General features: G+C 39.4%; 1 protein-coding gene across 2 annotated transcripts in view; it reads right to left on the reverse strand.

Moving 5' to 3' along the window:
* Positions 1-4,256: 4,256 nt before the first annotated feature.
* Positions 4,257-27,678, reverse strand: part of LOC126298749 (uncharacterized) — a 527,298-nt gene continuing 503,876 nt past the window's right edge. For both annotated transcript variants that reach the window (XM_049990194.1, XM_049990195.1), the window contains exons 6-7: positions 12,246-12,493; positions 4,257-4,491 (exon numbers count right to left, since the gene is read on the reverse strand). In XM_049990194.1, the coding sequence (XP_049846151.1) occupies positions 4,273-4,491; positions 12,246-12,493 (467 nt within the window). In that variant the 3' untranslated portion in view covers positions 4,257-4,272. The remainder of the gene's footprint in view (positions 4,492-12,245; positions 12,494-27,678) is intronic.

The following is a 27,678-nucleotide window of genomic DNA, read 5'->3' on the forward strand; positions in this document are numbered from 1 at the left end:
CTTCCACCGTATTTCTTTCCCCCATTCCTGTCAATTGCTCCCTTATGCTCTCCCTGAAACTCTCTACAACCTCTGGATCTTTTAGTTTATCCAGGTCCCATCTCCTTAAATTCCCACCTTTTTGCAGTTTCTTTAGTTTTAATCTACAGGTCATAACCAATAGATTGTGGTCCGAGTCCACATCTGCCCCTGGAAATGTCTTACAATTTAAAACCTGGTGTCTAAATCTCTGTCTTACCATTATATAATCTATCTGAAACCTGTCAGTATCTCCAGGCTTCTTCCACTATACAGCCTTCTTTTATGATTCTTGAACTAAGTGTTACCTATAATTAAGTTGTGCTCTGTGCAAAATTCTACCAGGCGGCTTCCTCTTTCATTTCTTTGCCCCAGTCCATATTCACCTACTATATTTCCTTCTCTCCCTTTTCCTACTACCGAATTCCAGTCACCCATGACTATTAAATTTTTTTCTCCCTTCACTATCTGAATAATTTCTTTTATTTGATCATACATTTCATCAATTTCTTCGTCATCTGCAGAGCTAGTTGCCATATAAACTTGTACTATTGTAGTAGGTGTGGGCTTCGTATCTATCTTGGCCACAGTAATGCGTTCACTTTGATATCTGAACCATAATATTTTATGTGCTATTGTTTCATATATGTTTCATCATATTTGTAGTATGACTTTATTAATAGTGATGTAAATTAAATAAATATGATGACCAAGACTGTAATGTTATTTTGGACAAATAAGGATTATTATTATTTATGTCAATTTAAGAAATTGCTGCTTTATGGTACTAATCATAAGGCTGAAATGGAATCCAAGAGATCAAAATTTTAATCTTAACTGCTTACATAATGAATTATTTTTACAGAAAAATACCCACAGTTCTCATGATTGTATACTGAAGATGTTACACTTTTACATTTTAAGCCAGGTGATGTACTCGGCTGTGCCAAACCTTTGCAGGTTGATGGAATAAATTCTTAAATTCGACATGTTTGCCAAACATTAGATTTTCTTATGCTTTCTTCACATTTTGGCAATTAAACTCTGTAATACTTTATGAACATATGAGTAATCTTACCTTTCGTCCTATGTAATGCAACAGGGATATAAACTTGTCTCTAAGCATACAGATTCTTGTGAATCTTTTTCATTCATGTGTTTCACATGTATGACATTTTTAAACTGGAAACATGGAAGCTGAGATGGGGAAGTCTCAATATAGCGACATATCAGCCTGTGTGTCACTCTGCCTCCTTTTTCCCCCCTGAGTACCTGTGTGCGCGTTTGTGTGTGTGTGTGTGTGTGTGTGTGTGTGTGTGTGTGTGTGTGTAGTTGATTTTTTAAAGTATCCAAAAAATACATTATGCATACAGACCATAAAAATCTAAAATTTCTTCATTTGCTGGAATGAAATAAACCACCTGTTGCCAGTTAGTGCACAAAATAGATTTGCACTATCAGACGCAAGGTTTTGTACTTTTAAGGTCAAAGAGGAAGATGGAGAGAAAGGAGCTCCCTGGCAAATATCAGAAAGTACATGTAGGTCCTTAGGTTAAGAGGGACACAGCAAGAATGTCAAAACTGTAACAGTTTGCCACATATTTGTCTTCTTTTGTCTTTCTCCATAACTACAAAAATAGTATTGTTTGTGAATCCTCAGTAAACAAACTCTTGTTTCTAACGAATAGGTATTTTGTACGTCATCTGTAAGTTGGCAAATTTTAGTGTGGGCCCTTTCTGATGAATTCTAGTAAGCTATAAACTCATGGGAGGGCCCAGCTGGACAGCGGGCGGCTGCAGGTGGGGGGTAGGTGACACTCAAATATAATAACAATGATGTCTGGGAAAAGCCTTTGGAGACCAGTATTCTGGAGGCAGGAGATGGCTTCCATTCTGAGCTCAGCATACTCTGGTGAATGATGGAGCAGATTTGTATTGAGTGAATATATAAGAATATGTGGCAGATAAAACAAATAATAGGGAAATATACCAACACAAAGATGGTAAGAGGACAGAATTGCTGATACTAATGCCTTTACTTTTGAACAATTACTTTAAAAATTACATTATATGAAGTGAACTGGCTCTCGTAAAAGTTACATCTTTATTAATATTAATCAGATTGTGACAAACCAAAAGTTGTTGATTAGCTTCTGTTATGAGCAATCTGTTTAGCTGCACAGCACTTACATGCAATACCTGACACAGGTACCATAGTGTGAGGTGGTAGATTAATAGAATTAATTAGCTTATTGGCACTTAGGGGTAAGGTACAGATTGATGCTTGGCAGCATGCCATTCTAAGACCACAATAACAATATAAATCACAATTAGAAGATGCAGCTGATTCATATTTAATTGGATCAGTTGTTGATTAACTATGATACAGTTAAATATGCAAATTAGGAGAAAATGATGGTGAATAACTCAAATCTGAATACAAGACAAGAAATAGAAGACAATTTCCTTTCAGAACAACACTGAACACTTATGCATATTTTGTCTTGTATGCACATTTAATTTGTTTTATAAATTATGCAATTTCAGAACAAATAGTTAATAGCATTTTGGAATAATCCACTTAGTCTTAATTGTTTTGTTGCATTAGCATGCATGTGTAGTCTATATTAATGAATGATTAACAATTTAAATAATTTATGCTGTACTTGTGAGATGCAAAAAAATGGAAATGAGCGTATGGCGTCAGTGGCTGGGAGTTCCCAGGTGGGAAGTTCGGCTGCCAAGTGCAGGTCTTATTGAGTGCGACATCACATTGGGCAACCTGCGCGTTGACATTGGGGGTGAAATGATGATGAGGACAGCACAACACTCAGTCCCTGTGGGGAAAATCTCCCTCCCCAGCCAGGAATTGAACCCAGGGCCCCGAGCATGGCAATCAAATGCGCTGACCATTCAGGTAATGGGGCGGATTTTGATATGTGATGTCGGGTCTATTGAGAGTCTATGGGAAGACAGAAAGCCATGAGTGCAGCTAGTTGTGGTCAGTGAGGGCAGTTAGCATGAGAGCAGGGTGGTGACCAGTTATGTGGTAAGACAGGTCAGCAGTTTGATGTGGCAGGTGTGTTTTGTATGGTAGGTACCACAGGATGAACAGTGATGTGAGGGGCAAATTGCCCACTTTAATGAACCATATAGAAGTATGGAGATATTTAATGTCAGCGACATTGTGAATTATATTTAGATTTGCAGCTGGTTTGACCAGTGAATTTGGGTGACAGAGTTCTAGCAGCATTATTAGCTGTTCATTGAATAATCTGTGTTGGGTGGACATGTGAATTTGTTTTGTTTTACAAAAGAATAATTCATGCCAGTTTTGTGGTGCACCTGCTCTGATAAGACTCAAGATCTGTTGTCTCAAAGGAATGTGTAATTAGGCTGAACTTCAATTGAACACAATAAACTTTTAGTGAAATATAGAAGATTTCATGTGTCACCTAAATCATTTTATGGACTAATCCACATCTAATGAAATTTCACAGACTTTCAGCAAGACACTGCAGACCTACACTCTAAGGGAACACATAATTAAAGCAGTGTGCAATACCCGTAAGAGCCATAGTATTCAGTATGTTTAATTGCTCTGCTGGAAATATAAGTTTAGCAATTTTGCAGCTGAAGCCAGTGTGTCAGATTATACTTCATAATATTCTTATTTTTATTTTTGTCATTTGCTATTGTGTGTTGATTTGAGAAAACATTGATTCAAATAACAAAAGTCGTAGTACTTTATACTGTAAATAATTTTTGGGGAGATAATAGACTCTTTTTCAAAATCATAGATTTTCTAAAGAAAATGGAGCATTACTACCTTTATGAATAATTGTTGTCAGTACAAGTGTTCAAATACCTAATCAGTATGAAATAAGTGCCCTGAAACTGATCACAGTGGTATTATCAATCCAAACTGTCTCAGCAATAGTATGAATAAATTAATAGTGGTTTAATATAAATTGTGTTTATGATTAAATGTGAATCACAACAAATTATATACATCTTTTTTCACTGCATATTATCTTACACAGCTCAAAATAAAGAAAATACTGACATTTATTCCTCTTTCTCTTTGTGTGCCATTCCAACTCCCTGTTCATCTGGATCAAATTTCATACTGTATGAGAGACTGTGATAACTTGGCATGAAGTGTTAAAACTTGTTCCTTGTAGTTAAGCATTTGTTAAAATGTGCAGGCACTTAAGCTAACTTATTTTTGTTAAAAATTAAAATAGGAACTATTTATTCATCATATTGGAACCATTCAAGATACACATCCATATTTTCATCACAGATTCTGCGCATGAGTTCATTATTATGATGTTTGTTGATCCCCTGGCAGCACCATATCCTGATAACAGCTAGTTCATTGTCCAAGTCAAGAAGATAATGGAGACTTTGGTTTGTAAGCCCATGACAGTGGTCCAGAGTTACATGTGAAATATTCTTCATTGGATTGATCTGAAAAAGAAAAGAAAAGAAAAAAAATCAGCAGCATACTAACCAGTTATTGCTATTGTTAGTTTTTAACCATTCAATGAACTTTCACAGAAACTGTTCTCACAACTGAATGGTAAACAGTCTTTACTGGGGAAAATGTCACTGCAAGCTAAAGGGTGCAAGATGTTAGAAATTTAGTGCAATCTCTGAGAAACAGGTCACCAGAGTCATCTATTGGAGAATATTGTTTATTTTACTACTGCAGAATTTTTGTTTGTACTAGGACTTGCCTTGAACAGCCTTTGTGAACAGTTGGAAATTTCACCTTCCGAAAAAGTAGTATTGTCCATCAGGAATTAAACAATTACATAACATATAAAGAGCAAGTAATTGGCAGAAAGACATGTGGAAATCGAGCTGTTACATAATAAATTTTAGTAGACAGAATCCTCATTTCTAAAATGATTGGATCACATATTATCATATATTCATTATGTAACATGTGAGTTATTTGCTGGACAAGGGAGGATTTTGGTATTTCTGCATGGTGATTCCATGATGATGTTACAAACTTTCACGGATGATGGGAAGGGTAAATGAATCATTTGAGTTAAAGGACCCCGTCCAGAAATGACTGAGTTGAATGTTATAAATGAAAATTGTTCTAATACCTTTACCTCTGACAGTCAAATACTTGTGCCAGTACTGCTGTTGCTAAGACTGGGGGAGGCATCTTTCAGAGTTGGTAGTATAGACCAAAATTAGAAAAAAGTCTTGTAAACATCAGCTCTAAAATGCATACCTTAAGAGCTACTGAGCAAATGCCAATACCTCTTAAGGTAAGCATTTTAGAGCCAATATTTACTGAACTTTTTTCTTGGTTTTGATCCACACTATTTCCTCCAAAACTATGGAAATCAAATAGTTTGTAGCAGAAGTGATGTGTTTCACAATATTGAAGATCAACAACTGCCCATAACTTTTGATGGTGGTAAGTTCCTATGGGACCAAACTGCTAAGGTCATCGGTCTATCTTTGGAGGTATGCATTCTACAGTGCATGGTTACTAGACTTCTTTTTCCATGTTTAGGTCCATCTACCACCTCTGAAAGTTGTCTATCCTACAATCTGAGCCATAACAGTACCGGCACAAGTATTCCACTGTCAGGGATATTACAATGGTTGTCGCTTATAACTTTTGACTTGTTTTTTATGGACCAGGGTCCCTTACCTCAAGTGGGTACAGTTACCCTTCTTCATCTTCTGTGAACGTTTGTGACATCATCACTGACTCAACCTGATATGAACACTGATGGAAAAAAAAATCGCAGAGCCCAAAAGGAGTTGTGCAACATAAACGAAAGTTGGAAGATGTGTGTCTACATCTAAAAGATAATGTTCATTCAAATTTTGCACCAGTTGCATAAGAGTGGCTCTAGTAGCACCACTAGGAAGACACAAATCAGGTTTGCCTTAAATACAATCTATAATGGTCACGAGCACTAGTTACCTTTGACATTGGACATAGTGGGTTGCTGATAGTCAATAATGCTTTTAAGGCAACAAAGACGCCATTATCAACACCTCACTGACTTTGAATGAGGTCATGTAATAGGACTATGAGAAGTTGGATGTTCCTTCTGCAATACCCAGGAAGACTTGTCAGCAATGTAGCCACTGTACATGACTGCTGGCAGCAATGGTCACAAGAATGTATGACTGTAAGAAAACTGGACTCCAGATGGCCACATAGCACTACTGCAAGGGAAGACCATCAGCCTATGACTGTGGCACATTGTACTGTATCTGCAGCAGCAATTTGAGCAGCAGTTGGCCCCACAGTGACACATCAAACTGTTACAAATTGGTTACTTCAAGGACAGCTCCGCGCCAGACACCTTGTAGCATGCAGCCCATTGAGCCCAAACCATGACCATTTGCGTACTTCAGTGGTGTCAAGCGAGAGCTCACTGGAGGGCAAGGTAGAGGTCTGTTGTGTTTTCTGATGAAAGCTGGTTATACCTCGGTGCCAATGATGGCCATGTGTTGGTTAGGAGGAGGTCAGTTGAGGGCCTGCAACCACCCTGTATACATTCTAGACACACTGGACCTACACCTGGAGTTGTGGTCTGGGATATGAATTTGTATGAGACCAGGAGCACTCTCATGGTCATCCCACACACTGGTACTGCATATTTTTGCATCAGTCTGGTGACTTGACCTATTGTGCTGCCATTCATGAACAATATGTCACGGAGTGTTTTCCAACAGGATACAGTGCATCCACATACAACTCTAGGAACCCAAAATGCCCTATAGTGCGTTGATATGTTGCCTTGGCCTGCTTGATCACCAGATCTATCTCCAATTCAGCACATTGGGACATCATTGGAAGACAATTCCAGCATCATCCACAACCAGCATTAGCTGTCACTGTATTGACTGAGCAAGTGCAGCAAGCATGGAACTCCATCCCACAAACTGACATCTGACAACTGTACAATGCAATGCATGCATGTTTACATACTGGCAGTTACACTGGTTATTAATGTACCAGGATTTCACATTTGCAATGGCTTATCTCACCATTACATTAACCTATGATCTTACAATGTTAATCACTTAAAAATGTTACCTAGACAAATGTATGCCTGAAATTTAATTACTCTACATTAACTATTTTTTGGTGTTGCAATTTTTTCCATCAATGTATTTATTTATGAAGTAAATGTACTTAAAAGTAGTTAAATGTTTACTATATTTCTTCCATACTTAATAGAACAGATGTTACATTTACATCATGTGCATATATGTGTATGAAAGTACACATTCTGTCTTCAAATGTAATTTTCTGTTGCTTTGAAAATTTACCAGAATGCTTTTTATACAATATTTAGATTTTGGTTGGAATTCAGTATTGAATATAATATTTTTATTAGTGGTCCATTCTTTGCATGAAACATTATGTGTAGGTAATAACATTAGTACAAAAATGGAAATGACAAAAATTCAAAACACAATATAAACATGACATGGAAAATCATTGCTTACTATTGATGAAGTTAATGAAATCATATCCTAAACTAGAAAGTACTGTGTTCATACCACATAATATGTTTCCGTATAAAACATTGGGGTTTAATTGTTAGTTACATGGTCCAATATCTACACACATCAAAAAAAGTTTTGCATCATCTCGATTCTGAGAGTTCCGGAACTAGTACAAAAAATTGGATTAGAGATCAACATAAACATCATTTCCGCCCTTTTTATTTCTCATGAAAACCACACGTTTCATGTTGTACCACCATACAGCGAGACCTTCAGAGGTGGTGGTCCAGATTGCTGTACACACTGGTACCTCTAATACCCAGTAGCATGTCCTCTGGGACTAATGCATGCCTTTATTTGTCGTTGCATACCATCCACAAGTACATCAAGGTGCTGTTGATCCAGATTGTCCCACCCCTCAACGGCAATTCAGCATAGACCTCTCAGAGTGGCTGGTGGGTCATGTCATCCAGAAACAGCCCTTTTCAATCTATCCCAGGCATGTTTGATAGGGTTCCTGTCTGGAGAACATGCTGGCCACTCTAGTCGAACAATGTTGTTATCCTAAAGGAAGTCATTCACAAGATGTGCATGATGAGGGCCCAAATTGCCATTCATGAAGATGAATGCCTTGCCAATATGCCTGCCAATATGGTTGCACTATCAGCTGGAGGATGGCATTCATGTATTGTACAACCATTACATCGAATTCCATGACCACCAGTGGCTGGGGGAGGCTAATGCAAAGTTATGCTTGTCCATTGTAGGGAAATCTTGACTGTTTAGGACTAAGCAGTAAGAAATAGCTTGGCTAAATTTTGAGTTTATTTTGCTTCATACTTGGAGGTTCTTGTGTATTGCTATGTTTTGCTTTTTGTTTCATCCAGCATCTCAGTCCCACATTCTTACTCAATTACATTCTGTAGTCCTCTTTTTCTTTTAATATTTATTCTTGATTCTCTTTTATTCTTCACCATCTTTCTGGTTTCCTCTCAAAGCCAGTTTCATAATTACTTTGTGTATTTCTAGTCATTTCTAACCCATTAATAGTTACAATTTCATTTCTCACATTTAAGTACGACAATGGACTCATAGTGGTTAAAATGCCCATGTGGCCATCCAGCATTAGGTTTTCTGTGATTTCCCTAAATCCCTTTAATTGAATGCTGGGATGATTCCTCTGAAATTGCATGGACTATTTCCTTTGCCATGCTTGCTTAGTATGAGGTTTTGTTCAATCCCTAATAATCTTGATGTTGATGGTACCTTAAACTATGATCTTCCTTTCTTTGTTCTTTCTAAATTGATTGTTCCAATATTTTAGTTGCAGTGGGGCCACAGCATACATAGATTTTCTGAATGACGATAGTTTGCCACAATTGTTGCCATTACGTGGGTCAAAACACCCCTTTATTTTGTATTTTTCACTGCTGAACATTAACAATTGTGTACTAGTGTGTTTATAGTATTATCAACTTATCAAACAGACATATTTGACTTTTAGTCAAAACTTATATTCTTTATACACTACTAAAATGCAGCAGAGTGTCCAGGCTTTAAAAAAAAAAGAAAAAAAGCATGACACCAAGCTTTTCCTGAACAGCTGTGATGTAATATACCACCTCATAGTTACACGTGCAGCTTTCTCTGTGACTGCAAACAGCAGACTTTTATGGTGTACCCAAATCCAAATGTCCATTGCTTGCAGTTTCCTTTGCAATGCCTTCTCAGGAACTGTCTGAGTGGACCTGAATTCACTGACAGCAGCAATTTCTGTCATATTTGAAACCAGACTGTAATTCAGAAGGTGTGACACTCATCTCCAGTCCCTTTCAGTTAGGCTCTTTCTATGACCACTTTGTTTACACCATGTTAAATGGCTGTGAGTGGTAAGCCATTCCTTGATGACATTTTGTACTATCTCTGATCTGATACACCAACAAATCAGGCAACTTCCTTCATGGTATAGTTGTGGGCATGTCCAAACACTGTAGCTGCGGTCCAAACACTGTAGCTGCGGTCGTGTCACATCTTCATGTTGACCAGTCATACTGCACTGATTCCATACAACTGACTGGCATATATGCACTACTTCACTGCTATGACTTGGGTCATCAGTGGAGGGTCGCATTACTGCCTCATACCAGTTGTACACCATGTACATGGCACCAAAGTGACTAGTGGGCTGTCTGAAGGGGCAGTTTACATTTTGTCCTGTAAACTTACGTAGCTAGCTGAAGATACATTTTGTACTCCATCTTCATAACCTCTTTCACTCATTGTTCTGTAGACAGTATCATAAAGGGCAATCTTCAAGGACATACAAAAATTCAGCACAGGGTGGAAAAAAAATGGAGGAACTTATAAGTTGAATTTTTCAGTTGGCTGAGGAAGAATGCTTAGCTGGTATAAATGGTAGCACATTGCCCGCTGAAAAGGGATTTATATTCAACTCCTTATCCAGTAAACCATTTTAAACTGTCACATAGATTAATAGTTGTCTAAATTTGTTACAGCAGTGGTCTATTTAGTCACCACTGCTAGTTGTCATACGGCTAATGGAATCTTCAGTCCTTGAATTTAGATAATCAGTTATTTGTAGAAGCAGTGGCTAATCGGTTATGTTTGGTTTTCTTCTGAATTTGCAAGTATTCACAGTTATTTGCTTTGTGTCTAATGGAAACTTGATCATGACCATTACAACATAATACAGAATCCAGTGTCAACCACACATAAGAAGACAAAATGCATATAAAAATTACTTTTTGTATTGTAGCTATATAAATTACAGATGCACTGCAACAGGTTTTCACTCTTTGCAAATAGCTTCATGAGGGATTACTGGGAAGGAAATGTAACAATATCAATATCTTGGAAAAGGTCTCGGGAAGATGTGCTGTTGTCTACTTAGAGAGTAGAAATGGGTCCAGTATAAAACCCTGAGAGTCTTCATATTTTACATTCCCCTGTACTGAGTTTAGTTTTATTCATGTTACACATTTTGTCAATGTACCCATCTGCTTTCTGTTATGAAGGTAAGACTCAGTTCATATGGCTGATGCCATTAATATCACAAATTTAATCTTCCATATATAATTTTATGGTCTACACAAGCAAACGCCTTCATAATATCATAGAGTATTACAACAGGCAATTTTCTTATTAACTTCCTTCTTATTTCATTCTGGGAGAATGTCAAATGTAAGAGCATATGTGGGTATCTCCACAGAGAGTCACTGATGCACAGTTATAACAATAATATGAGGGGGAATTGAAGAGTTTCTAGATTAAAAAATAAATGATGACAGAAATTTCATAACAATTTATTTTTCAATATAATCAGTGTTAAATCATCATCCTTTGAGGTATTTTTTTAGGTTTGGGAAAAGAAAAATGTCTGATGGAGCCAAATCTGGAGAATATGATGGATGACATAACAATTCAAACCCGCAGTCATACAGAGTTTCCAGTGTTGTGAGGGCATTGTGTGCTGGTGCATGGTCTTGTTGCAAAAGAATCCTGCGCCTTTTTTTTTTTTCTTCTCTCAAACAGTGCAGGAGGGTACAATGGGACCCACTGAGATGAAACGTTCCGCATTCCCAAAATATCCACAACAATGCCATAAGCATGCCCACAGCAGATTCCAAATGTGATTTCAATGTGCTGCAATCTTGTTTGCTGATCCTGTGAAATTTTGAATTGCAGTCACTGTTTCATCAGTGGCAATGGTCACAGGTCCCACTCCTTGGCATATCTTCCACACTTGTTATTCCATGTTTGAAGTCGGACACCCAGTTTTTCACTGTTGCATAAGACAAAGAAATGTCTTTAAGTGTATTTCACATGTTCTCTGTTGGCATCATTCCCTTCAGATGAAGATATTCAATCATAGCACAGTTCTTGATTCCCTTGATATTCACCATTTTGCTTACACTACAGTATACAACGCATCCTAGCAGCAAAACTAATGAAGTTGGAGCTGCGAAATTTGCCTTGCATACCCACAAAGAGTCACCGTAATAGTGGGTGGAAGTGGTTGTGTGAGACATTACGGTAACTATCTTGGGCTAGAAACTTTTTGACCACTGCACGTATGTCTGAACTTCCTGTGACAGTTCTTTTTCTTCTTTCTTTTAGAACCTTCAAAGCGATTGACATAGCAGCAGATTTTAAAAGAGGAATATATATATTGACTATTGATGCAGCCCAACCTTGTCCTCTTTTGATAACACAATCTCTTCATTTTTAGATATATGTTAAAATATTGGTTGCCTAGGATCTTTCTGTACAGCATTGTTCCAATTCTTCCATATATACATTTGTAAACCTGCCTTTCTGCAATACTGAATGTTACTTTCGATTAATGAATGTTTTTCTTTCTGACTTGCCAATTTTCCTTGTATTTATAGATTCTGTATCTTGAAATAAAATACCATGCTGATGAACTGGTTGTATGGGAAAAATTCTTGGAATGAATATAAGATACACATTTACACAAGAAATCACATAATTTTTAGAAATGGCCATCTTTAATTGGTTATTATTGTCTTTCCAACTAAAAATACCTAGAGTGAACTACTTTGTAATATTAAACTGCCAAAGAAAGGATTGAGAAGCACAAACCACACATGCAGGAACTACAGTTAGTATTGTTAATTCCTTAAGTATTATACCATCAATAGCATAATATTTCTTGGTTTATATAAATACAAGAAATTCTTTACCTGTAAAATCTCATTCAGCAATTTGTCAGTAAGGTTCTCACATCCTTTGAACAATATGTTACGTAATGAAGGGCTGAAGAGCAAGAGTTGCCTAAACAGGTTGGGTCCCAAGTCAGCCTGTGGGTCTGACCAGAGCTCAAGAGCCTGCAGCTGATTGAAACATTCAGGACTGGGAGTTCCAATGTCCTCATATTCTGCGACATTTGAGAGGGCCAGATTTAAGAGTTGTGGGCATGCTCGTCCAATTGCTGAAACCATCAGAACATAACATTAATGTAAAAAGTGGCTGGTAAATATAGTGCTCTGCAGACTTTATATGTTGAAATATGCCTTTTTTAAAAAAATAAACCACTAATTAAGGAAATTATGTCATTTATTAATGTCAAACTAGCACAGGATGGCAGCCAGTTTTCAGTGGCACATAGTTTGCAGTTTATAGCGATAAATTTATATCAGCCACTCTATAGCTCCATAAACTACCAGGAGGTAGAGTGTCCCAGAAGTCCACCAATTAGGTGAGCAACATTATGCATAAAAATGAGTGAGGCCTAATATTTGCTGTATAACTAAATAAAGTTTTAAAAGATACCAAACCCAACTGAGAAACCACCACAACAGGGGAAAGTAATGTAACTGTAAGTAACTGATCTACTGAAGCTGTAATGAAGTAATTATGGTAGAACTACTGTATGATACATAATGACATGCACTACAGCTGGAGTGCAGTGTCTTCTTTCGATCTCTGAACTGATTTACTCAACCAATTATAGGGGGATCTACAGTTTAACATGGACTCTGAACAGTGGTGAAAATTGGCATTTTTTTGCATATACATGCTATTACCAGCTGTGAATAAAGTTACCAGTGGGAAAAAAGAGGCCTTGAAGTGACACCCTGAACAAGACTAAACTTGCACTCTGTATTTGACCTGCTTCAAGGGATCCAATGATTTTCCTCTACAAAACATGGTCCAAATGATAACATCATACTTTTAGGTTTAAAATTGCTACTAGAGGCTAAAACCTGTCTGCAATAAAAATGTGAACATACTGGGTTAAAGTAATGATATTTTTCTCTTTGAATAATATGTCTATTTCAAATAGGCAATAGTCTTTCCTGTGTAAGTAACACAATAAGGCTTCTGGGAAAATGTTGACAGTTGTTTACACTAATTACTCTCTTGTCACTTTCCGTTTTCCTCTTTTGCATGTTACGCTATTTTTTGAACACTAGTACATATTGAGCTTCTCTTTCAATACAATTCATTGAGTGGGACTATCTGTTAAGAATCAGAATTTTATTACCTCATTATGTACACATAGAGATCATTGATTAAATGTACTGGAGACATCAATAAAAGTGAATAATGATCTGAGGCACGATCATGGTGTCAAGGAACCAAAATTAATTGTAAGTTAGTTAGCTACATGTTCCATTGATCAACAGCATGGAAAACCGTTATGATGTGGGGGAACGTGTCCAATGCACAAGAAAAGCGCACAAGGTTTGTGTGTGTGTGTGTGTGTGTGTGTGTGTGTGTGTGTGTGTGTGTGTGTGTGTGTGTGCACTTTTTTTTACATTATAGTGTTATACCTAAATATTTCTATTATCTATCCCATTCCCTTAAATGGCACAAAATGCATATATTATATCTCCAGATTTATTTACTCACATTCAAGAATTCATCTATGGTATATGAGTTGTCACGGAGGTATGATTTCAATTTGCTTTTGAAACTATTACTGCCACCTGTCAGACATTTTATTTCATCTGGTAATTTATCAAAAAGTTTTATAGCAGCAAATTTTACCCCTTTCTGTGCCAAAGATAGGTTAAGTAAAGGATAGAGTAGGTCTTTCTTTTTTCTGGTATTGTAATCATGAATGTTGCTGTTGATTTTAAATTGGCCCATGTTGTTGAGAAAAATTTCATTACTGAGTAAATGTACTGCGAAGCAGTTGTAAGAATTCCTAACCTTTTAAGGAGATGCCTACAAGACATGCAACTATGAACCCCACACATTATTCTAACTACACTACTGGCCATTAAAATTACTACACCAAGAATAAATGCAGATGATAAACGGGCATTCATTGGACAAATATATTATACTAGAACTGACATGTGGTTACATTTTTACCCAATTTGGGTGCATAGATCCTGGGGAATCAGTACCCAGAACAACCACCTCTGGCCGTAATAACGGCCTTGATATGCCTGGGCATTGAGTCAAACAGAGCTTGGATGGCGTGTACAGGTACAGTTGCCCATGCAGCTTCAACTCGATACCAGAGTTCATCAAGAGTAGTGACTGGTGTACTGTGATGAACCAGTTGCTCGGCCACCATTGACCAGACGTTTTCAATTGGTGAGTGATCTGGAGAATATGCTCGCCAGGGCAACAGTCAAACATTTTCTGTATTAAGAAAGGCCTGTACAGGACCTGCAACATGCCGTCGTGAATTATCCTGCTGAAATGCAGGGATCTAATGAAGGGTACAACCACAGGTCATAACACATCTGAAATGTAACTTACACTGTTCAAAAGTGTCGTCAATGCGAAAAAGAGGTGACAGAGACGTGTAACCAATGGCACCCCAAACCATCACACCAGGTGATATGCCAGAATGGCGACGATGAATACATGCGTCCAATGTGCATTCACCGCGATGTCGCCAAACACGGATGCAACCATCATGACGCTGTAAACAGAATCTGGATTCATCCGAAAAAATGACGTTTTGCCGTTTGTGCACACAGGTTCGTCATTGAATACACCATCACAGGTGCTCCTGTCTGTGATGCAGTGTCAAGGGTAACCGCTGCCATGGTCACGGAGCTGATAGTCCATGCTGCTGCAAATGTCGTCAAACTGTTTGTGCAAATGGTTGTTGTCTTGCGAACGTCCCCATCTGTTGACTCACGGATCGAGATGTGTCTGCACAATCTGTTACAGCCATGAAGATAAGATGCCTGTCATCTTGACTGCTAGTGATACGAGGCCGTTGGGATCCAGCACGACCTTCTGTATTACCCTCCTGAACCCACTGATTCCATATTCTGCTAACAGTCATTGGATCTCGACCAACGAGAGCAGCAATGTCGCAATATGATAAACCGCAATCACTACTGTTGAGATGGATAACCATTCTTGAGTACATTACTTTCACAAAGATTTTTGAAAATGCTGTAAGCAAGCATACTGGCCGGTAATCTTTGACATCTGTGGTTCCCCCCCCCCCCCCCCCCTTTTTTTTGTAGATAGGCCTGACAATGGCATATTTTAACCTGCCAGGAAAAATACCCTGAGTCAATGATGCGTTACATATTTCACTCAAAACATCAGTTGTAATTGCTCCACATTGTTTTAATAACTTCTTAGAGATGTCATCTACTCCAACAGAACATTTATTTTTCAAAGATTTAATAATTTTCCTTATTTCACAAGAGGTTGTTAGATGAAACTTAATCTGACTAAAATTTTTCAAAACTGACTCTTCCATGTACTACAGGGCTTTTTCTTTTGAACTATCCTCACCAATTTTTTCTCCTACACTTAAGAAGTGGTTGTTAAATACATTTGCTGCCTGTGTGCTGTTGGTTAAGGTGGTCTCATTCTCTTTAAAGTAATATTACCTACCCCAGTGGTTACTTTTCCTTTCTCCCTTCTAACAACATTTTATATTGATTTGATTTTATTGCTGGAGGTGTTAATTTCTTCTCTAACATATGTATTTCTTGATTTCCTTACAACTTTTCTCAGTATGTTCACAATAATTTTTATAGTGTAAAACTACTTCTGGATCTTTACTAGTTCTTGGTGTCTTATACAGTTTTCTTTTTCTTTCTGAAGAGACTGTAATACCTATAGTAATCCAAGGTTTCTTTGAAAAGTTTGTGGTGTTACATTTAGTAATTTTCTTTGGAAAACAATGTTCAAAAAGGGATATAAATTTATCAACAAATATGCTGCATTTATCATTAGCGTTTGGCTTATTATATACATCTTCCCAGTTTACATTTCCTAAACTTTCTCTGAAGTGATCTATAGATACCTGCTTGAGCACCCTCACACTTTTACTTAATTGTTTCTGAGGTGTACACCCTGTTAGGTTTTGTAAGTTAACCAGTTGTGCATCACGGTCAGATAATCCATTTACCACAGGAAAAGCATGTGTTTGTTCTACATCCTCTTGCTGTACAAATACATTATCTACACTCCTGGAAATGGAAAAAAGAACACATTGACACCGGTGTGTCAGACCCACCATACTTGCTCCGGACACTGCGAGAGGGCTGTACAAGCAATGATCACACGCACGGCACAGCGGACACACCAGGAACCGCGGTGTTGGCCGTCGAATGGCGCTAGCTGCGCAGCATTTGTGCACCGCCGCCGTCAGTGTCAGCCAGTTTGCCGTGGCATACGGATCTCCATCGCAGTCTTTAACACTGGTAGCATGCCGCGACAGCGTGGACGTGAACCGTATGTGCAGCTGACGGACTATGAGCGAGGGCGTATAGTGGGCATGCGGGAAACCGGGAGGACGTACCGCCGAATTGCTCAACACGTGTGGCGTGAGGTCTCCACAATACATCGATGTTGTCGCCAGTGGTCGGCGGAAGGTGCACGTGCCCGTCGACCTGGAACCGGACCGCAGCGACGCACGGATGCACGCCAAGACCGTAGGATCCTACACAGAGCCGTAGGGGACCGCACCGCCACTTCCCAGTAAATTAGGGACACTGTTGCTCCTGGGGTATCGGCGAGGACCATTCGCAACCGTCTCCATGAAGCTGGGCTACGGTCCTGCACACCGTTAGGCCGTCTTCCGCTTACGCCCCAACATCGTGCAGCCCGCCTCCAGTGGTGTGGCGACAGGCGTGAATGGATGGACGAATGGAGACGTGTCGTCTTCAGCGATGAGAGTCGCTTCTGCCTTCGTGCCAATGATGGTCGTATGCGTGTTTGGCGCCGTGCAGGTGAGCGCCACAATCAGGACTGCATACGACCGAGGAACACAGGGCCAACACCCGGCATCATGGTGTGGGGAGCGATCTCCTACACTGGCCGTACACCTGTGGTGATCGTCGAGGGGACACTGAATAGTGCACGGTACATCCAAACCGTCATCGAACCCATCGTTCTACCATTCCTAGACCGGCAAGGGAACTTGCTGTTCCAACAGGACAATGCACGTCCGCATGTATCCCGTGCCACCCAACGTGCTCTAGAAGGTGTAAGTCAACTACCCTGGCCAGCAAGATCTCCGGATCTGTCCCCCATTGAGCATGTTTGGGACTGGATGAAGCGTCGTCTCACGCGGTCTGCATGTCCAGCACGAACGCTGGTCCAACTGAGGCGCCAGGTGGAAATGGCATGGCAAGCCGTTCCACAGGACTACATCCAGCATCTCTACGATCGTCTCCATGGTAGAATAGCAGCCTGCATTGCTGCGAAAGGTGGATATACACTGTACTAGTGCCGACATTGTGGATGCTCTGTTGCCTGTGTCTATGTGCCTGTGGTTCTGTCAGTGTGATCATGTGATGTATCTGACCCCAGGAATGTGTCAATAAAGTTTCCCCTTCCTGGGACAATGAATTCACGGTGTTCTTATTTCAATTTCCAGGAGTGTATTAGAGTACTACTGTCCTGAGCTATAAGTGTAGGGAAATTGATAACTGTTGTTAACAACACTTCTAATACACTTTTCCTATCAGAATTGCTTAGAAAGTTAACATTGAAATCACCACAGATTAATAACTTCTTCTTTTTGTCTCACAGACAGCAAAATAGGGAGTCAAATGTTTTTATGAATAGCTTCCAATCTCCTAGTGGAGGCCTGTACACTGTTGCTAATATCAACACAACATTATCTAGCTGAAGTTCACATGCATAAACCTCAAAGTGCTGATCAACACAAAATTCGCTTACTCCAACAGTTCTGTATTTATACCCCTGTTTTATGAAAATGGCAACTCCTCCTTTATCCATAGTAGACCTACAAGAGTAAGATGCTAATTTATACCCATTTATACTGACATTTTCCATCCCCACAGTTACATAGTGTTCAGACAGACAAAGTATATCAATCTCATTCTTATTTTTGAGATAATCTAAACACATTATCAGCTCATCTACTTTATTTTTTATTCCCCTGATATTTTGGTGAAGTAAGTTGATACCACCCTTAGGTTTATCCCTATTTTCTGTGCGTGAAGTTCCTTTTCTTCTATTTTCCATTGTTGTTGTCTGTCTGGAATTTCGTTTTAACTTTAAAAACCTGTCTGCCTGGTCCCAATAGCCTCAGGGATCACCCCTTGTGTGACTGTGGCCTCCTTTGCAGTATCTGCTAATAGAGAAGCTAACTTATCTTTCCACTTCCTATTAAGGTGCAGGCCATGTGTAGTGTAACCCCACCTACCAATAGCATCAACTGGAACAACAATCATGTGAGACTTTGCTGGTGTCTGGAGCATCCCGTTCAGCTCAGTGTTAACACGTCTTATAGCAGTGTTTACCCAGGGCTGATAATGGTGCTGAAAGACCTCCACAAACCCCACATTCGTGTGCCCAGTTTCTGCTTCTATTTTATCCAGGTCACTCCTAATACTGTATCTTGGATTCATAGCCACGCTGTTTCCTGCTTCCCCACCTATAATTACCTGATCTTTCTTCTCAAAGTTCTTGCATAGCTGACCTAAGTTTTCTGTCACCTGGCTAAGGCTAGCACTTGGTTTCACAAAGTTCTTGCATAGCTGACCTAAGTTTTCTGTCACCTGGCTAAGGCTAGCACTTGGTTTCACAAAACAATGGACCTAGTAGGGGTGTGGAAATTTCGCTTAGAGACGTACGGCACAAGTGACGCCCAATCACCTGACCAAGTTCGAAGTCCGTTAGTTCTGCGGAGCGCCCAATTCTACCCTCTAACAATGTCTAATGACTACTGAGGTCGGTGATATGGAGTACCTGGCAGCACACTGCACCTAATATGAAATACATATGTTTTTGGGGGTGTCCGCATATTTAATCACATAGTACACTTAAGAGTGCGTAGTTAAGGAATAACCTTAAATGTCTGGGCTATGATCAACAGAAAAACTAAATCTTTTTCGGTCTATATTTACTAACACAAAATCGACATGTTCAGTAAGCAACAGTACTTTCATCGAACTTCTCAAAAACACAAAAAAAGGCCGTCTTTCTTTCACCTGCCTTTAAGAGCACGCAAAATATGTTCAAAAAGCACTCATACACGTTCAGCAAATGCCGCAAATGAACGCAATATCATCCCCAAATGAGGAGCATTGTTTGTGCCCCTATCTATCACATTTAATGCATTTGATCAAAACATCTACAATCGGCACTTCGTACCGCTCATCGCATCCTGGGCACAAAATATCCAGCCTGTCTGCTGTCTCTTCAGGTGCAGTAAGCCTATTCCTTCTGGAACAGGATGTCTACAAAGAAGCAATGTTCTTTATGGAATAGGATGCCGTCCCTATAGGAAGATTTTGTCTTGTTCCCAGTAGGTGCTTGCTTTCTGTTGACATGTGTCTACAAAATACAATTTTTATATGGAGAGTCTGTCATGACCTCTGATCGTCTGGCTTGTCGCCTCCTCTTTATAGGTTGTTTAGCATTCGGTAAAGGCAAGATTTTCGCTGGAGACACTGCTGTTTCTGCTGTATTCTCACTTCCCACAGAGATCTTCTACCTGTGTCATCATTAGAGGTGCTGCTGCAGGCTGCCTCTTCGGGTAGAATTTCTTCTGTGTGTATGTTTCTGGGTTAGATTTTCCTGGCATTGGTCAGCTACATTATAAGGAAGAAACACATCCTCTGAGACTGCTTCGGGGTCGAATGGGCATAGTCAGGCCCCTCTTTCCCACTGGGCACGTGCCCACGTCCCTGCGATCGATAGCGGCCTCCAAGTTCCTGCCAGATCACCAAACGATAACCGAAGTTTATTACCGAAGAACAAATTTATTTCGAAAAAATCGAACAATAAAAACTGACTATAATACCTACTTGCTTATTAGCGCTGTGCAGCGCACAGTCCTGCACGGAGCGAATGGCGAGGTAAAATTAAACGTGACCGACCGACTTAAATACACTGACTCGACGGTCGGGAATTCCCCAGTATTTGTCAGTGGTGTTGTGACGTTTGTTTTGTTTGTAGTTCTTACCGACTTTGCTCTGAGGTATTCTTTGATTAAATCTTTGCCAGTTTTGTTTGTAATTCTTACTGACTTTGCTCTGAGGTGTTCCTTTATTAAATCTTCGTTTGCCTGTTTGTTTTTTCTGTTAGCGACTACTTTCGGTGCAAAAAATAAATACTGAATTATAATATAACATGTTGAAACGGTCATATCCTAGTGGATCTGAAAAAGGAAAAAAGCTGTACATCAGAAGGAAATAACTGAAAAGTTACCGAAATCAACAGCATATTTTACTACTACTTCTGGATTAACTTCTGTAAGTAGCAATCAGATAATATATCTTCCACATGATGAATCGTGTTGATCACAAATTGCAGGACTTTTTTGGAATTTTGTAATAAGTTCCAATGGGACCAAACTGCTGGAGTCATCGGCCCCCAGGCTTATACATTACTTAATCTGACTTAAACTAACTTACACTAAGGACAACACAGACACCCATGCCCATGCCCGAGGGGGGACTCGAACCTCTGACCGCGGAGAGGGGGGGGGGGGGGGGGAGGGAGGGGCGCGTGAACCGCGGCAAGAGGCCCAAGCCCGCTCGGCTACCCAGCCCGGCTGCAGGAATTTCCCAATATTTGTGTTGTACACGAATTTCAGATTTCTATCGATTTAGGAAAATAGACTGAATCGAGACTGAAGCGAGTGTCCCTACGACGAAAGTGCAACAACTTCGGTGACTTCACCAACACCGACAACAGTGTCACTTGAACAACAGTTTTCCAACCCAGAAGAAATATCACACGATTCCGCTGATTATTTTGACGAAAATTTTAGAGAAAGGAATCGCGAAATTTTTTTCGTTAGGGACACGTATCTTTTCAAAATGAAGGTTCTGACTTTTCCGAGGCATCCACAACCTACAACGATGGTAAGATTAGATTAGATTAGATTAGATTAATACTTGTTCCATAGATCATGAATACGACACTTCGTAATGATGTGGAACGTGTCAGGTTAATAAAAGATGTCTGTACAAGAAAATACATTACACAAAATATTGCATGACACTAATGATTAAGTTTTTTTTTTTACTTAGTTTATATCTAAAAATTCAACCAATGAGTAGAAGGAGTTGTCATCTAGAAATTCTTTTAATTTATTTTTAAATGTTAGTTGGCTATCTGTCAGGCTTTTGATGCTGTTTGGTAGGTGCCCAAAGACTTTTGTGGCAGCATAATTTACCCCTTTCTGTGCCAAAGTCAGATTTAACCCTGCATAGTGAAGATCATCCTTTCTCCTGGTGTTATAGGTATGCACACTGCTATTACTTTTGAATTGGGTTGGATTATTATCAACAAATTTCATAAGGGAATATATATACTGTGAGGTTACTGTGAGGATCCCTAGATCCTTAAATAGATGTCTGCAGGATGACCGTGGGTGGGCTCCAGCAATTATTCTGATTACACGTTTTTGTGCAATGAATACTTTTCTACTCAACGATGAATTACCCCAGAATATGATGCCATACGAAAGCAGTGAATGAAAGTAGGCATAGTAAGCTAATTTACTGAGATTCTTATCACCAAAATTTGCAATAACCCTAATAGCATACGTAGCTGAACTCAGACGTTTCAGCAGACCATCAATGTGTTGCTTCCAGTTTAACCTCTCATCAATGGACACACCTAAAAATTTTGAAAATTCTACCTTAGCTACAGACTTCTGTTCAAATTCTATATTTATTACTGGAGTTGTGCCATTTACTGTACGGAACTGCATATACTGTGTTTTATCAAAATTTAAAGAGAGTCCATTTGCTGAGAACCACTTAATAATTTTGTGAAAAACATCATTTACAATTACATCACTTAGTTCTTGGTTTTTGAATGTTATTACTATACTTGTATCATCAGCAAAAAGAACTAACTTTGCATCTTCATCAATGTGGAATGGTAAGTCATTAATGTATATCAAGAACAGTAAAGGACCTAAGACCGAACCCTGTGGGACCCCGTGCTTGATAGCACCCCAGTTTGAGGAATCAGCTGTTGTTTTAACATTACACGAACCACTTATTTCAACTTTCTGCATTCTTCCAGTTAAGTATGAATTAAACCATTTGTGCACTGCCCCACTCAAACCATAATGATTTAGCTTATCTAAAAGAATTCCATGATTTACACAATCAAAGGCCTTTGAGAGATCACAAAAAATACCAATGGGTGATGTCCGGTTATTCAGAGCATTTAATATTTGATCAGTGAAAGCATATATAGCATTTTCTGTTGAAAAGCCTTTCTGAAAACCAAACTGACATTTTGTTAGTACTTTATTTTTACAAATATGGGAGGCTACTCTTGAATACATTACTTTCTCAAAAATTTTTGATAGAGCTGTCAGAAGAGAGATTGGGCGGTAGTTGTTGACATCCGACGTATCCCCCTTTTTATGCAATGGTTTTACAATGGCATATTTCAGTCTATCAGGGAAAACACCCTGCTCCAAAGAGCTATTACATACGTGGCTGAGAATCCTACTTATCTGTGGGGAACAAGCTTTAAGTACTTTGCTGGAAATGCCAATAAATCAGTAACTAGGTATTTTAACGAAGCATTATTTATCCGCAAAATGAAAAAAAAAACAGTGACAGCGCCTAAAGTAATAGTTGTTGTACTCGCCTTCCAAAAACACTGTACTTTGTTTTTCATGCCGCTTATTTAACCCTTCTGATGTAAATCTATACTCTCCGAGTGGATGTAATGACTGGAAGCATATTAATCGCATAATTTTTACACACGAAAATAGCCCAGCACATAGGATATCATTGATGACTTATCTGGCACGAAGTAAAGCAGTTGATAGAATAGATAAAGCCTTATTATCTCAGTATGAAAAAGAAGTGGATTACTAGAGAAGTGTACTTCACTGGATTGTAGCTGCTGTAAAATTTTTGTCGTCGAGAGGGCTGCCATTTCGCGGTGACAATGAAAGACTAGTATCTCTCAACAATGGAAATTATATGGAATGTGTGGAATTGAGTGAATTCGATCAATTTCTTGCAGATCACTTACAAAAATTTGGGAATCTTGGAACAGGTAACACTTCTTATTTATCAACGAATATCTGCAATGAGTTTATTGATGTAATGAGAATACAGTTCCCAAAAATTATGAATGAAATTAAATTAGCAAAGTATTTTTCCATGAGCGTTGACAGTACGCCCGATCTGTCTCATGTTGACCAGCTAATCTTTATAATTCGGTCCATAAGAGACAGTGGTTCTGTTGAAAACTTCCTGAAATGTATACTTATTAAAGACCATAAGTGTGAGTATTTAACGGATACCATCTTGATTTTTTTAAAGAGAGTCATGATATTCCCATAAAAGATTGCAGAGGAAAAACCTACGACAGTGCTTCAAATATGTCGGGGAAGAATACTGGTCTACAAGCAAGACTCAAAGAGAATTGTGAATTTGCCACCTTTTTACTATGTGCGAGACATTCACTAAACTTTGTAGGTCTCCAAGCTGCTGGGTGTGTATCAGAGGCAACAAAGTTTTTTGAAACGGTTGTGAAAGTGTACAACTTTTTGTCAAGGTCTACCCACCGATGCAATATATTGATAGAACATTTAGGTTCAGAAAGAGATGTTAAAGGACTTTCACAAACCAGAGAATCAGCCCAAGCTGATGCAGTAAGTGCCTTATATGAAGGTCATAAACAAATTATAGAAACTTTGATGTCCATCGCACAAGATACAGAACAGGCAAGAGAAACTAGAGTCGAAGTCCTTAGCATGTCCAGAAAAATGGGAAAACTAGAATTTATTATACTAACGGAAATTTGGAGCTCTGTATTGGAAAGAATATATAAAAAAAAACAAGTAATTATCTTCATAAAGAAACAATAACACTGCACGTTGCAAATTATTTTCTCGCTCCACTTGGTGATTTTATCATAAACCTCAGGGATAAATTTGATGATTTCGAATCGTCTGCCAAAGAAGGAAATCAGGAATCTGATTACAAGGATCTATGTCAAAGAACAAAACGTAAAAGCTCGCGCCAGAGCTTTAGATGGCTCTGCACCGTCAGTGCAACTTAATGGAAAAGAGAAATTCAAAGCAGAATGTTTCTTCTCACAGCTGGTACTCTGAGCATTCATCTGAAACAGCGATTAAGTTCGTATGAGAATATTAATCAACTTTTTGGTTTATTTTTCACTTGAAAAATGAATTCCGAAGAGCTGAGACAAAGTTGCAAATAATTTTTTGAAATTTATTGTGAAGACATTAACGAGCAAGTGTTGGAAACAGAATGTCTGCATTTAACAGTTCTTTAACTTAAAAATTGGGGAACTAATAGCACATTGGAAATAACCACCTTTTGAAAGCAAAGAAAATTGAAGACACATTTCCAAATGTAAAAAGGAAGTAAAAATATATCTAGAGCCTCGCTTACCTACTTTCTTTGTCTGTTCTAACAAAATAGTGCTCTGTCGCGGTCACAGGGGACCCATTATCCTAATGTGCCCAGAGCCTCCAATAGGTTAAAGACGGCTCTGTATATGCCTATTGCATGGAGTGAGTGGTAACGCCTTCACTGGCATTAGGAAAAACCAGGCGGATGTCATTCTTTGTAATTGCAGTCCCTGGGTGGTTATGCATTCATTTTTCAGCCTCAGCTGCGTATTCAATTTTCAATGGTCCAAATAGGCCACAGTCTATGGGCTGAAGCTTATGACTAGCGTGGGATGGTAGAGATAACAAAGTTATGTGATGATCTCTACAATGGAGGACAGCTTGAAGACTGCAATGTGACATGCGATTGTCGAGTATCAAAAGGACTAGGCAAGCTTGCCAAAGTCACTAAAGTGCTTTAGCCAGTAGATAAACAGACCAGAGTTTATGAAAGCACTGTCTGAGATCGGGGAGAGAGTTGCTTTAGGAGCAACTTTGAAGAGCTCGGGTTTCATTCTCTTTCATCGAAAAATTATTGCTTGAAGAAATCGACAGGATTCGTTGCATTGACAACTGTGACTGGCCTCTATCAGCAGCCGGCCGATGTGGCCGAGCGGTTCTAGGTGCTTAAGTCTGAAACCGCACGCCCGCTACGGTCGCAGGTTCGAATCCTGCCATTTGAACCTCTATTTGCTGACCAACCTTCCTTTTGGTCTCATGTCCTTTGGGATCTTGTTTGGAATAGAAGGTATTTCTATCTCATCCATGTTATAGATGCCATGAGCAAGGTACTGTTTCTCTTCTACTATCTGCTTAATTTTTTTTTAAAACGCTTGGTTTCGGTTTTATTGAATCCAGTACTTCTACCTACACTGCATTTCTCTGGAGTTTGAAGTGTAAGACGGTGCCTTTTGCAGAAATCTTGAGCCGAGTGTTGTCCAGCTGCCTTTGTGTCCTCACTGATGCGGAGATTTAACTCGTTATGAAAAAGTTTATTTAAATAACCGCTACCAGTCACAAAATTTGTTACTACTGTATTATTTATTGAGCAACATGTTTCGGGGAATACCCCATCTTCAGGCTCAAAGGCCTTACAAAAACATATTTTAACATTGTAAGGCCTTTGAGCCTGAAGATGGGGTATTCCCCGAAACATTATTTAAATAAACTTTTTCATAATTTTTGATACAGTCACGGTCGAAATATAGTCATAATGGCTTTAAATTGTTTTAACTCGTTAGCCTTTGCGTGCTCATATGCCAATTTCATGATCTGCTTCCAGCTGATATTGTAGAACCTAGCATCAAGCTCTCTGGGGCGATTTCCTCATTCCTTTTCCATCTCATCCGAGAACATCTTTTTTAAACATCTCAGTGGCGCTGGTAAGTGCTCTAAAAGAAAACGCAGCCAATAATAAGGATATTTTGGTCATAGCCAATTTATTTTTATGTTGGACGTTTAACTAGAAAACGCCAAAAATATATTCTCTAGTCACAACTTTCAGTCTTTTCCTTAAAGCAGACTCCTTCGTTCCAAAAACAGAGGCAACCTTTCGTTTGATTTCTGTATTTTCGATTCGTTGCCCGGAGATCTTTAGAAAAGATGAGCTTCTGTCCGATTTACATACTTAATTTGAGGTCATTCTGAAACAAGATCTACGCTTCAGGCTCCAAAGTACAGCTAAGATGACACATATCTGCAGCTGTGCCGCAAAGAGTACGCACGCACTCTTTGGGAAGTTAAATGCATGCTCTTTCATACAGTAACAATGATTCCAAGCATAGTCAACAGATGGCAGCACACATCACATTTGAGAAACATGTGGATGCATTACAGTAGAGGGGAACCAAGCATTTTATAATGCAGTCAAGAATTAAAGGCTATTGATTGTGTATCTGTGAATAACTTACACAACAGAGCACCAGAATTATACCAAGGTAGCTCAGAAGTGATTATCTGTTTCTCTTCGTGAATACGGGATTTGTTCACACAAATTGTAACTGTCGGCTTTACTACCGACCTGTGGAAGATTTTCCATGTCCTGCTGTTTCCTAAACCCAACAAACCCCTCTCTGATACCTCTTCCTATCGTCCCATCTGCCTCACCTCCATGTTCAGTAAGGTCTTCGAGACCATCCCCTGCCACCTTAACCAGCACCACCTCCTTCCCCTTACCCAGTGTGGCTTCTCCAGGACATCTACGACCATGTCTGGTATCCCTGGCTCCTCATCAAACTCCAGACCTATGCTCTCCCTATCAACTTCGTCCATGTCGTTGCTTCCTTCTTCTCCTGTCGTCCCTCCTATGTACTATCCACAATTCCAACTCCCACACCTTCTATACCTGCACCGGCGTGCCCCAATGCTCCGAGCTTTCCCCTCTTCCCTATGTCCTGTACACTGCTGATATGCCCAAACCTCCCCCGCCTGTTCGTCTCCTCCAAATTGCTGACGACACCGCCTTCTTAGCCCTTTATCCTACCCTTCAACGGTCCCAATGTACCCTACAAACCCACCTTGACCAGTTCACCACTTGGTGCAACCAGTGGTTCCTTCATATCAACCTCTCCAAGATCCAGCTCCATAATTTCTAACTAACCATTTATGGTCGTCCTATTCACCCCACTCCTATCCTGAAATACCTTGGCCTCACCTTCGACTGCCACCTCACCTGGACTCCCTATCTCCTTACATTCCAACACAAAGCCCACAACAGACTCCACCTCCTGAAACTCCTGTCTGGCCAGACATGGGGACTGCATCCTTCCACCACCCTTCACACCTACAAATCCTTGATGCAG

The sequence above is a fragment of the Schistocerca gregaria genome, chromosome X (assembly GCF_023897955.1).
Source record: "Schistocerca gregaria isolate iqSchGreg1 chromosome X, iqSchGreg1.2, whole genome shotgun sequence".
Taxonomy (NCBI): Eukaryota; Metazoa; Arthropoda; class Insecta; order Orthoptera; family Acrididae; genus Schistocerca; species Schistocerca gregaria.